This window comes from Anticarsia gemmatalis, chromosome 2 (genome assembly GCF_050436995.1).
Source record: "Anticarsia gemmatalis isolate Benzon Research Colony breed Stoneville strain chromosome 2, ilAntGemm2 primary, whole genome shotgun sequence".
In the NCBI taxonomy this organism is placed as follows: Eukaryota; Metazoa; Arthropoda; class Insecta; order Lepidoptera; family Erebidae; genus Anticarsia; species Anticarsia gemmatalis.
In genome coordinates this window covers 5,476,200-5,489,170 of record NC_134746.1, presented here as the reverse complement: position 1 = coordinate 5,489,170, position 12,971 = coordinate 5,476,200, and the positions used below count along the sequence as shown (strand labels likewise).

Sequence of the window (12,971 nt, the reverse complement as noted above, 5' to 3'; positions counted from 1 at the left end):
CATTGCTTTATGTTTCAATCTAAGTACTATACCTGCAAACAGCCATGGTTCTTGACTAGCGTACGACACGGTGCCACCGACATGCACTGAACCGGATAAAAGTGGTAGCTCTCGTAATAGCACGTGAAGTAGCGAAGACTTGCCAGCTCCTACTGGACCGATTACAGCAATGATTCTGGAATAGAAAACGAACGACTATAAAAAAATGCAACTCTAAAATGATAAGCAAGAAGACTCACGAGGATTATCGACGAATTATTGTTTTGAAATTATATCACTACTGAACCAATCATATTAATTCAAATTTCCATCTGCGAATTTTAAGTTCTTGGTCCTGGGGTAGAAAAAGAGCTTTTTTAATATTTGTGTGTTACAATTGATGCTTAAGAAAATGAAGAAGCTTGCATTTTCAAATGCGTGGCAAGATCTGAAGTGAAATTAATGAATTCAAGACGTATTTGGGGTTTGAACACTCGAATCTGTTAATGTTTTCTACCATGTCTACAAGTAACAACTCACTTGCCAGGCTTGATGGTGAGCGACAGGTCTGTGAGCGTGTTCTCTTGATGCGACACGATCCACTTGGCTGTCGCATGCTTCAGCCGAACTCCACGTGCGTCCTCCTCCACTCGCGCCGCTAGTTCCTGGTCGTCTTCCTCGCCTGATTCTAGTGGAGCTAGGTTCACGTTCGCTTTGCCTGGAAGATGGGATCTATGTTGTTATTTGGCCTAGACATATTTCTCGGTAAAAGATCTCAGCAGAGAGGAGAGCATTGGTCTCGGGGTGACGATGGTTATGAGAGGTTTAATAATGATACAAACATTTGCTCACGCTCATGGGCTATTGATAATGTATTTAGAGCAAAAAGTGAGCTTATTAAATTTGCCTACGCCTTATGATATAAAGAATGTAGTTATCAAAAAAAAACTTAAACGAAAAGGTGTGGTTTTAGTTTAGAATGTAATCAAGAATTATTATTGAAAAAATCTTACACAAAATCTATATACAAGACACCTTTCTCAAAAACTTACCATTGCCAGTAGCCTCCTTCTCTTCTTTACCGTTCTCTGAACTGGACTGGTCTACAGATGCATCAGATAGCTTAGGTTCTTCTTTAGTAGGTTCTGGAAGCTTCTGCACCTTTCCCTCTTTGGGTTTGGTAGATGTTTGTATTTCAGCCAGACCGGGCACTGGTTTACTTGTGTCTTCATACAACATGAAGTTCTGCAGACGCTTTATTGATATTGTTGCTTCTGCTACTTGAGCGATACCTGGATAATAACAAATAGTTTATAGTTAAATCATCGAAATTTTTAACTTTAGAATTGTTTTTGAAAATAGATACATATACTTGCGTGTACGCTATTGTGTATCGTGTACATTATTGCGAGCACATGTATACGTAATAGATTAAATAATATCACTCGAGAGGCATATACAAAGGAACTTAGATGCAATGAAAATACGTTCTAAATTAGGAAAACTTATACAATTTAATATTTTTACTTCCTGAGTTAAGGTTAATACCTTCGTCAATACCTACCTAAATTAGGACAAAGACAGAATAAAAAACATAATAAAAATATAAATATTACTAACCTTGTGGAAAGAAGACAGTCATAGTTTGCCTCAGTATATTATAAAAGGACGTAACGACGAACACTTGCTTGGCGCTTATGACGTTGTTGACGAGCACGTACGCGAGGATGGAACAGAACAGGCAGATCCGCGTCGTGAACATTATGAACGACGTCAACACACCACGGATGTACGATGTCGCTCGGATCTGTTTTATTTCACGCCTGGGGAATGAAAATTAAAAAGCAATAAGTAGGTACTTGCTGCTTAAATTACTCCAGAGCGCCACCAAATCAAGTGGGTAACACAATAAACAGGGGGGGATTCTTTTTGATACTTAAATTAACTATTTTAACATTGCGGGCTCCAGGAGAACTGATTATCAACTTAAGTTCGATAATTAATTATACTCAGGCCATTATAAACGTGCGAACGAAGCCGTACAATTTTTATAACTTTTAAACTTTCGCGTTGAATGTTTATTATGTAATAGCATACGGTAAAAAACGCAAATACGCGTCATATAGTTTTATCTGGCTCTTTTGCTGACAATTTAGTAATCTATAGTTCATTTAACTTAGTTCGCACGTTTGTAATGGCCCGAGTAAAGTTATGAGGTAAACAAGGCAATGATTGTTGAAACAAACATTACTTAAACAAAACTTCAAATATTTTCTTAAACGATAACAAATAACCAGCTTCCTTATTTTGAGAACAACAATGTTTTAAAAAACAAACTACGTACGTCAGCAAAGAAGCGCGTGAAAGACTTAAGAGTAATTTTCAAACAATCACAATACGATTGTGTTCAGTTTTAGCTCGTAACTTTTAACAAAAAATATATGTCGGCCTTGTCATTGTCGTACATATGTTCAATATAGTACAGGTATTGTAGGCACATTAACAGAATGAGTGGCTAATAACTAGTTACAGGTTTCATTGTTCTACCTTTATTGTGTTGAGAAGAAAAATCACGTGCCTAGTTGTCGCACGTGATTTTTATATTTTTATTGTATTTTTGAAATATTATCAGGAAATAAATATAGGCCAGTAGCTAGTAACAGTTATTAAGCAGAATTTGGTTTTCGGGAGTTAAAGTTTTGATCCTCGGTATGGGATAAAACGAAATTTTAACCAGTGCAACATGCAAATATTTTTAAACAATGCAGTTACTTCCACAATTATTTCCAAATCTGTTACGCATTCCTAAAAAAAATCCTTTACGAAGTAGCTGAAGTTTGGTGTCATAACGTGAAAAGCTAAAGTTACATGGTATATTGTTGTACTAAGACTTACTTTCTTGCCTTAGCCACGAGGTCCGCGAAAGGTTTTTCCCACGTGTACATCTTGATGACCTGAATACCGGAGAGGATTTCATTCATAAGACGTACGCGCTCATCTGTTCTTAACGCTGTCTTCAATCTAAGTACTGATGTGCGCTTGCCTAAGTATGCTGTAAAATAATTAAAAATAAATTAATGACTTTGTTTTCTCCAATAATATTCGGCCAATTACCCAACACTAATTTGAGACAGTCGAATCTTTTGTAAGGGACTTTAAGTCAGGGAACACAAGGTGCAGATTGCGCGACGATCTAGGCGTAGCGAAATTCTCTACTTCACCGAGCGTCCCTTGCGATGCGTGTCGCAGGACATTTTATATATAGGTCATCCCTGGCTTTAAGTATTTATAAACAAACACCCACAGTACATCCAAACAGGAAACATCTATTAATGGATCTCTTAAAATATGCCTCTTCGCAAAAAAAATGTTTCTACCTGTATAAACATTGCATTCACTCAAATAGTCTACCTACGTCAATGTTTTCTCCATGGACAAGCGTAAAAAAACTATTTTGGTTGTTATTGCATAACATTTACTGGTATGTAAATCTTAAATAGTCTCCTTAACCCATGATACTAGTATTTTTTTCTATTCTATTGTTTCGTAATTAACAGGGTGGACATTTTCATCAACAATCATCAAAATATGAGTCAAATTATACAAAACTTTATTAATTAAGTTCATTAAAACTTTTCTCATGAATCACTCTGTCTAATGGTGCTAACCGCATGGAAATTCGGTCAATAGTCATTACTTTATAGCGAATAGACAAACAGACATAATTTCTTGAAATCAGTCATTCTCAGAGCTGTATGTTTACTTGACTAGTTTTAAGGCGCCCATAGCCAGTTGCGCTCACCTTGGAGCGGTCACTCCTTAGATGGGTGACCGCATACTGGTATTTGAACTGGGCGTCTCCGTGCTTCGGAGGGCACGTGAAAAGTCGGTCCCGTTTGTTATTTACTACGATAACAGTCGTTAAGCCACGTCAAAGGCCTCCGGTCGGCTTGAACAACTTTGACACTAGGTTGACCACTAACCATACGATAAGAAGAAGAAGGGTCATATCGGTAATAGTCGAGGGTCATCCGCAACAAATATTTGGACGACCTCTCATATATTTGCTCATAACATAAACATGTGTGTCGTGACTCATGAATAGAATGGAATTGAATGATGCCTATCATTTATTTAGAATGTATTGACATTTGATAAACATAGCCTCGATTTGTATTTGTTTGTAATCTCCATTGTTACTTTGTACGGGAACTAACTAAACTGATACTTAATACATATTTATTTTTGTTTATAGATAGATTATAGTTCGTTGCATGAGAGCAGCCCAGGACCGGTCGTTGTGGAATTTCATGGGGGAGGCCTTTGTCCAGCAGTGGACGTCTTTCGGTTGATATGATGATGATGAATAGACATATTTTATGACACGAAAGTATCAAAAGACGTCTGGAACCGTCGCTGTAAGAATCTAGCATTAAATTTGATTCTTTTACACGATCGTGAACAATATTTGATACAAACATGAATTCTTGAAAGTTATTTACTTATCGAATTTATAAGTGTTTACCTCTCGGTACGTATAAGTATAACTTATGCCATCAAAAACATTCTGTAAAAACCTCAAGTCTCGCCGTAAAAAGTTGTGAGATCTATATAATACCAAGTCGATTAATCTATTTAGTCTCTACTTAGAGGACCTTCTGTCTTAAGTTATTACGTATGTTATTATCATGCCAATTTAAAAAAAAATACCTCTAAAACAAATAGACCGACCTGGCCATCGCATGATTTGATTATTAGTATGTATCACACTACAAAGCACGACAAGAAGTTAATGCTCCTGAAATGTTAATAAGGGCGAATTTGTGTTTTCTTGCGATGACCAAGTCGATCTATTTGTTTTAAAGGTATTTTTTTAAAATTGGCATGATAATAACATACGTAATAACTTAAGACAGAAGGTCCTCTAAGTAGAGACTAAATAGATTAATCGACTTGGTATTATATAGATCTCACAACTTTTTACGGCGAGACTTGAGGTTTTTACAGAATGTTTTTGATGGCATCTCACTTCTTTTTGTAGAGCGAACATAAGTCCAATTTGTATGGAAAGACGTTATTTTTTCATAATTCAACATATTTTCTTATGGGAATGTTGTTCAGTTTCATGGGCTAAACACCCTTACCCACCCTTTACCCCCTCCCGTTATGCCTCATATAGTAGGTACCTATTTACACCTATTTATTTTATTTTCTACAGTAATAATAATTCATTAACTGCAAATGTAACCTTGTAATCTTATACATTTATATGGAATTACAAAGTTATTGTTGCAGTTAGTGTATTTAGAAAACTGGACCGAAATTAGAAAATATTAAATTTTTCCCATGATTAAGACACTAAACCCTATTTGTATTCTAAATTTTAAGCTTCTAAGTCTGCTAGAAGTACCTTAGACTTTTGATGATCGGTGAGTCAGTGAGTCAGTGAATCAGTGAGTGACAAAATTCAAAATTTTAACAAGTTGTCATTCTTAAACTACTGGTTCAAATTGACTGAAATTTTAAATATACCGTGTTTATACAATGACTGATTAGTTGCTGAAAATCCAGGCTTCTTGTTTTATCCACAACGAAATTATAGGGGTGTCAAAAATAGCCCGAATTGCTTCGAGAAAAGGATGTTACGGCCGTGCCGCTTTTTTTTTGCTCGACTTGCGGGGGCACTTCCGTGCCCCCAGATTGTTAAGTATCGTTCAATTTCATCCAGTCCAAATAATACTTCCGTTATGCGAGTACCGAACACACAGGAACGCTCGTTGAGATATGGAGGGTAGATAAACAGACAAATTATAATTTGTTTATTTTGACCTATTTCTGGCGCTCCACGCACACGTGTTCAAACACAACACACGGCGCTATATTTTTCACGATTTACATCGGTAACGTAACTTGTGACGTCACTTTTCATGTTGTGTTACATCGTGTTACGTAAATCTTTTAGCCTTGATTTGTTCGTAGATTTAGTTTCTACTTTTTTAGGATCTGTGATAGTTTAATGGATTTAGCTACATTCCAGTTGTTTCTACGGATATACTACTTTCTGACGCCCGCAAATGGATAAACGATAGGTATTCTAATTTTTAATTTGAATTCTTCAACTATTTACATATAAAATATCCTAATTAAACATTTTACAGTCCTCGTATTTGTCCCGATTAAAAAATATTAATTGGTATTAATGCTTCTGCTAGATTCCCCAAAAAATATGTGTCAAGGATAACTGATCAATGAAAAAGATACATACCTTGCAGCGGTATGAATGCCAACATAAACCCGACGCCGACGACGGCGGCCCAGCTGATCTCCAGCCACATGAAGTACGTGATGATGACAGTGGCGAGCGGCCCGATCCACAGGTAGTGGAGGAAAATGATCGCCACGTCGAATCTGTTCACGTCGTTTGATAGCAGGTTCACCACTTGACCGACTGTCGTCTCGCCTAACGCTGTCTTTGACAGCCTAAGTGACTGTAAAGAATTGAACATTTTAGTAACATTTCTTATTGAAAGGCTTTAACATAATATAGGCGGCTATCTATTAAAGTTTTGTAAACGTCAGTCATTATCTGAACTAGGTAAGAGGAAGTATTATCCTAAGCAATCTATGATGATGATGCCTTTCGACCTATTTCAGCTACGGCGATCACTCCAACTCCCAATCTAGCTGAAGTTGATGCGCCCTGAGATGGCGTATATAGCCGACTTTTGCAAAGAACTCTCGACCTCAGAGCAGGCACGTGAGTTTGCAGCTGATATAATTATAAATAATGGCCGCAGGTAGACGAGCCTTTAATTCATCGCGTTTGGTTCACGTATAGGGCAACTTTATGAAATCGAATACAGTAAATAAATACATTTTGGTTAAATAGCTCATAAATAGACCACATAAAATATGAGAATTATTAGAAATAAGATGATCAACACATTTACCCACTGATCATGTGATCTCGAGCAATTAGATAACCGGCTCACGGGAAACTGTTAATATCCTCATTGAAAATATTAACACTAAGAACAAAGAATTGTTTTAAAACATTATACAAATAAAAAACTTAGTAGGGCAGTGCGAGTACTTGAAACAATCTCTATTACTCATACACTTATTTCTAAAAATATAAAACGTGTATGGTAACAAGTAGAATAATATTATGACGGGAAAAAAATATGGTGATGTCAAGGTGATTTTAATTAAAATCTCGGCAATCTGTAACGTTATCGAAGGTCGCTGTACCCGGAGAATTCGCATGGTTGTAGGTATTTATATTTGGCTTCAAGTTCTATACGGTTTGGTAGACATGTCTGGTCTTGAGTTTGTTGACTGGCAACTACTAGTTATCGTCGGCCTTAACCTTCGAGCATAGATGGCGCTACTGGCACTGTAGTATTATGAAACGTTACGCATATTGTGAGCTCGGAATAATTCATTGGTTTTCAATACTTTTGATTCCTATAGCGTGCCTTAGTAACAAGGGCTTCTATAGTTTCAAATACAATGACGTATTACTTTTCAAAGCCTCATTTACCTTAAAATCATAGGTACTTTATCTACTAGGTGTATTTCGGTGACTGAAATGGGTTTTTAATTATATGGGTCGAGCTTAAAAGCAAAAACAAAGTAGGCCAACTATTATGTCTAGACTAGATCAGTCTAGCCTACCAGTTCTATTAATATGAAGATAAGATTACACGAAAGATATGATAATTTGCCACGCAAAGTTGTAGAGGATCGATAATGGTTAGTTTTAATAACAAAGTAGGTAATATATTAGAAGTCATTATGCCAAGTCAACATTTAGGAGTGGCTTGGGATCATAAAAAAATGGTTCGTAGCCAATGAGTACATACAAACATAAAATCACGTCTTTTCTCCATAGGAGTAGGCAGACACCATAGGTAAATAATTAAAAGACAGTCACAAAAGTTGTGTCCTATCTTAAAAAAAGATAAACATACACCCGAATAACTTCCAAGTATATCGCAGAATGTAATACAGATTTAGAAGTTTCTATAGTACCCAATTAGAAAAAAACGACAAATTATTAACACAAGCAATGGATATAAATTCCGAATAAACGGTAAACACAAATAGATATTACAACCACAAATGTTAATCAAACTGTAAATAGAGCAAGCTCAAAGGTTTACTCATATCATATCCCAGTAACCATTCGAAAGCAAATACTGCGCTCGACAATAACGGAAAATTAATTTCAATCAACCGCAAACGGGCAAAGGTTTTATTGACAATCGGGATTGTTTGCAATACTGGTCAATCAATTGGTCAACGCTATACCCAAGTACATAAAAAAGTGTCAAGAATAACAAAATTTTTGTATTACTGGAACTCATTTCGATAGGGATAAACAAACAATGGAGCTATTAAATTAATCTTATACAATTAAGGACATGAAAAATCGTTTTTTTTGTTGCATGATCATTTTTTATCTCATGATACACGGGAATTAGTACGAAATTGCATTCAGCTTATTCAACTTGTGTAATCACACAGTGTAATCTGCGCCGCCAAAACATTATACAAACGAAAGTAAATATCACGTTCGCTTATGTTACATGTTAGTTAAAAGAAACAAATAAGACAAAAAAGTATTCCGGAAAAACTATTCCCTTACTATATTTTCCTTTAATTATTCATAGAACTATTTACGAGTCATGGTTAAGGAATTAGGTGATGATCGACATAGAGGAAGTCACACTTCAATAGTTTGTACATACCTTTCTATAGATGAGTGAGCAGCACGCGACCCTGAACTTCATGCCCATGTGAAGAATGGCCATCATGTATGGATGTACCACGAACACGTTGAGAGCAGAACATAGGACTACAGCCCCTGCATACAAGTACGCTTCCTCTTGCTTTATTGTACTCTCTGGACTGTAAAACTCTACTAGTTTCCCCAGGAACACTGGCTGTGCTATTCTAAACAACAAAAAAGAAAAAATAAATGATGTATTTCGTCCATGAAGGATGATTTAAAAAATTGATTCTATTGGTTCTCATACTTTAAATAATGTTACAATTAAAATGCATAATTAAGATAAATAAGATATCAAATTCTACAATTCTAACGAGTAGATATGAAAATATCTAAACTATCTGAGATAAAAATCTGTTGACCTTACAGAGATCATGCAATTAATGCTAGATAAGCTACGTTAAATACCAAGTCTACGTCAAACTGACCAAAAAAGATATAGGCTTATGTGATAATACGAAGACTGAGTTCATCACCTTCATTATGATCTAGTTTCTCTTAAAATGTCGTAGAATAAAGGCGCCTTTAGATATGAAGTGTGATCCACAGTCAAAGACAGATTTTGTTTTAATTTCGATTTGTTTTAATTTCGATTTGTTACGTTTCAATATGATCCAAAATGTTTCGGCGTGGTCTCTCTTTTCATAAAAGAGTATTAACACCAAAAGCGCCGACTCGATTCGATCGACTTTAGTAATTTTTATAAAGGCAGTATACCAATCATCGTCATAGATTCTTTTCTTATAAAGAGTCTACAATATCAAGCTGACAAGTGACGTAAATAATAATAAATTTCACGTACGTATAAAGCTTTGACACGCATCTGAAAAAGGTCGTCGAGATACTACGACCAGAACTTCGCGTATACTTTCCTGTCTATCAATGCCTCTCCAATACATGTCGTGTCATTCTCTGATAAGTTATAATGTCGATTAACGAATCCTATGACACATCAATGATCTGCACAATAAGCCACCTACGCACCATGCCAGATGATAAACGGGAACATTTTTATCAACATTACTTTACTAATGTCACGATTATATTATGCGTATTGACGTGCACATACATGAATACTTCCCGAAGTATATTTACGTATGTATAATGAAAGGAATCTATACACAAAAATACTCACAATATCTTAAAAGGAAACTATTTCTAAAGATACTGTCTTACTAATAAACCTGGTAAGCTAGGATTAATTTACATTTTGTCACTTTCATTATAGTAAAAAACTGTATTTAAATAAATACAAAAGCATTAGTTAATCCGAGCATACGCGACGTTTAAAAGTAAAGTAAATTCATGCTAACATTACATACATTCCAATGCAAATACTACGGGGCCAGTTTCACGAAAAAAATAAATGCCGGATAACCAATCTAATAGATAACGTGGCAACCGTTAAGGATCGACCAGATAAGTTAACCATCACTTATCCAGAATTTGTGAAACTGGCACATGAGATAACTGATACATAAGTTTTTATAGTACTGTTTAGCAAAGCTCACTGGTCAGTGGTATTGGTATTTGGCGCAACTCGCTCTCGCAGTACTATGAGACGGTCGTGCATAAACCGCTGGTCTATTTGTCCGAAGTAGCCGATGAACAAGCCCAGCATACGGGGCTGCTGGATTCTAGAGGAATAGGATTAAAATGGAGGGAGGCCTACTAATATATTTCATGCTGAATGATAGTTTTGGTTGGAATACACTACGATTTATGTTTAATTGTACAGATACACGTTTTTGTTCTTATAAAGTTGTATTGCAATGCATGTAATTCTTGTAACGTACAAGGATTTCATGCATTTCATAAAGGTAATAAATATGAAGACAGATCTTTTATTTATTTTCATGACCAAACCCTTTTTTCCATATTCACATACATTTTGGATCATAGATCTTGGATTAGTTGACATCGATTAAGAGCACACTATGAAATCTATAATCAAAAGATCAGCTCCAATCGATGTCAATGGATAACATCAACTGATAATAATCCATTGATTTATGTACTAACTTAAATAAGTGCAGGTACAGGTACTCTAAAGAATCGGACAACCTCAGAACATTACTCTATTTTTCATAATAAGATTGTTCATATCTTTATCAACCAGACTGACAATTCTATTAGGTAATCTATTAAGTGTATAACTGATATAATATTACATCACGATTGTCTGATTATTCACCTGATAACTTGCAATAAGTGTATGTAATCTTATCAAATAAGACGGAAAATACACATGGATAAGTGTGTGCTGCCGTTTAATAGGCAATCATCAGATTAATATGCCTGATAACATAGCTATAAAGTAGAGAAAAAATGAGATTGTTTTTAAACAATTAAATGATTAAATCTTTTTATATTTGTTTATTTAATTTCTGTATACAAACAAAGCAGTGATAACCGAGAGGTATAAATTGGTATCTCCCACGCAAGTGGTTGATGGTTCGAACCCGAGGCAACACACCAATTACTTTTCAAAGTTATGTGTGTATTCGAAATAATTATCATTTGTTCCAACGGTGAAAGAAATATCATAATGCAAATTGCAAGCCTGAGAGTTTTTGGAACAGTTCTTGAAGGTACGAAAAGTTCCTAACCCGTACTTGGTCAGCGTGGTGAACTCAAGGCCTAACACATCCCTCATTACGGGAGGAGAACCTTGCTCAGCAGTGGGACATTAATGGGTCAAATTTATTATTATTTATATAAACATATGCTATATCAAAAATATTGTAGGTGAATAAGAAATTAAGTCATATGCTGCAATAAGTCCAAATGCTACGTTCTTTCCCACATATTCAAGAATATTATGCTTTTTATTGACTTTTTTTGCAATTCTCATGGAAATATCAGGTCAAACTAGTTCTCAAATCAGATACGATAACTACAGATCTCAGATATCTATAACGATACAGATCTTATCAGATGTTTGTGATTTATCTTTGAATCTCAAGCATAAAATATTGCTGCAAATATACTGAGGTGTCTGTCGGAAAGAGTAATAAATGCTAGTTTAAGTTTAATGTTTCAGTTGAATAACACTCAGCATCTGTTCTGTTATCTGTTTATTAGATGTCTAACAAAACCCACTGACATACACCCACACTCACGCGTAATTAGGCAAATTCTCAGCGCCAGGCCGGATTGAATAAGCGAAAACCAAGAAAAAACTATTTTAAATAACAAATACGAATCAACTCTACGAAATGTTACCATTACAAACAGAACTTAACTAACACTGGCAGTAAACAACTTATTATTGTCACTCGCAGAATACATTCGAATTAAAACTTATTTTAGGCTTGGCTTTAAAATAAAATAAGTTTCATGAGTACTAAAAGGGATGAGGAAAACCACAGCACTAAAACATAACTGGAACCGCAGGAACGTGTTGTTACATACAAGTGTTGTTACATACAAGTATTAGTCACATACATATAAGACAACTAACAGAGTCCGAAGTACATACAACGGTGTAAAGAACCATCGTGTAAGTGTGGAATTACAATGTTTCTCGTACCTTCCAGTAGCGAGTGTTTTGCAGACACATAATCAAAGCTCTAATGTAATCCTCTGGTCACTCCACTGGTCACAATTACTAATTTATACTTACAGAAACTGATATTTTTTATACAGATTATACATAGGTATTTGTTTATTATTTTGAAATATAAACAACTTTAAAGGCTCAACTATAATTTAAAAAAATATACAAAAGTAAAGTCCTTTGATGTTTTCGTTTACAAACATCTGTCAGCGTTGATTATGCTAGTAACTGTATCTATTAAGTGTGCTGTAAGCCTTTCGTATTTGCAAAGATACGATAAATAGGTCATATTTGATCGTGGTTTACCAAATCGGATTATTGGTGAGACGTTTTTCAGTGGACAGCAATTTTTTATGCGAATAGCCAGTAACTATAAACCTAAGCATACTGGAGTTCCAATTTCGATAGGAAATTTCGGGTGATATCGTTTCCATTCCGAAATCACTTGAAGGCGAACGCACGGAACTTATTTTGAAGAGGCAAATCGTTCTATATACGCCTACTAAAAATGAATAAATGCCGCCAACGGGAAGCCTTCCATCTGTTAAACATTGCCGTCCATTGTACATTGTCGGCTAGATACTTCTATATTACCGTAATTACATGCCATTACAGCAACTATTCACCAACCATTTAACT

At 35.4% G+C, this 12,971-nt stretch overlaps 1 protein-coding gene across 1 annotated transcript in view; it reads right to left on the bottom strand.

The window, feature by feature from the left end:
• The window catches only part of LOC142980733 (putative multidrug resistance-associated protein lethal(2)03659), a 36,665-nt gene that overhangs the window by 9,942 nt on the left and 13,752 nt on the right, over window positions 1-12,971 (bottom strand). The window contains exons 5-11 of the mRNA XM_076126298.1: window positions 8,733-8,937; window positions 6,245-6,467; window positions 2,875-3,031; window positions 1,600-1,802; window positions 1,032-1,271; window positions 520-697; window positions 33-175 (exon numbers count right to left, since the gene is read on the bottom strand). Coding sequence (XP_075982413.1) covers window positions 33-175; window positions 520-697; window positions 1,032-1,271; window positions 1,600-1,802; window positions 2,875-3,031; window positions 6,245-6,467; window positions 8,733-8,937 — 1,349 coding nt within the window. The remainder of the gene's footprint in view (window positions 1-32; window positions 176-519; window positions 698-1,031; window positions 1,272-1,599; window positions 1,803-2,874; window positions 3,032-6,244; window positions 6,468-8,732; window positions 8,938-12,971) is intronic.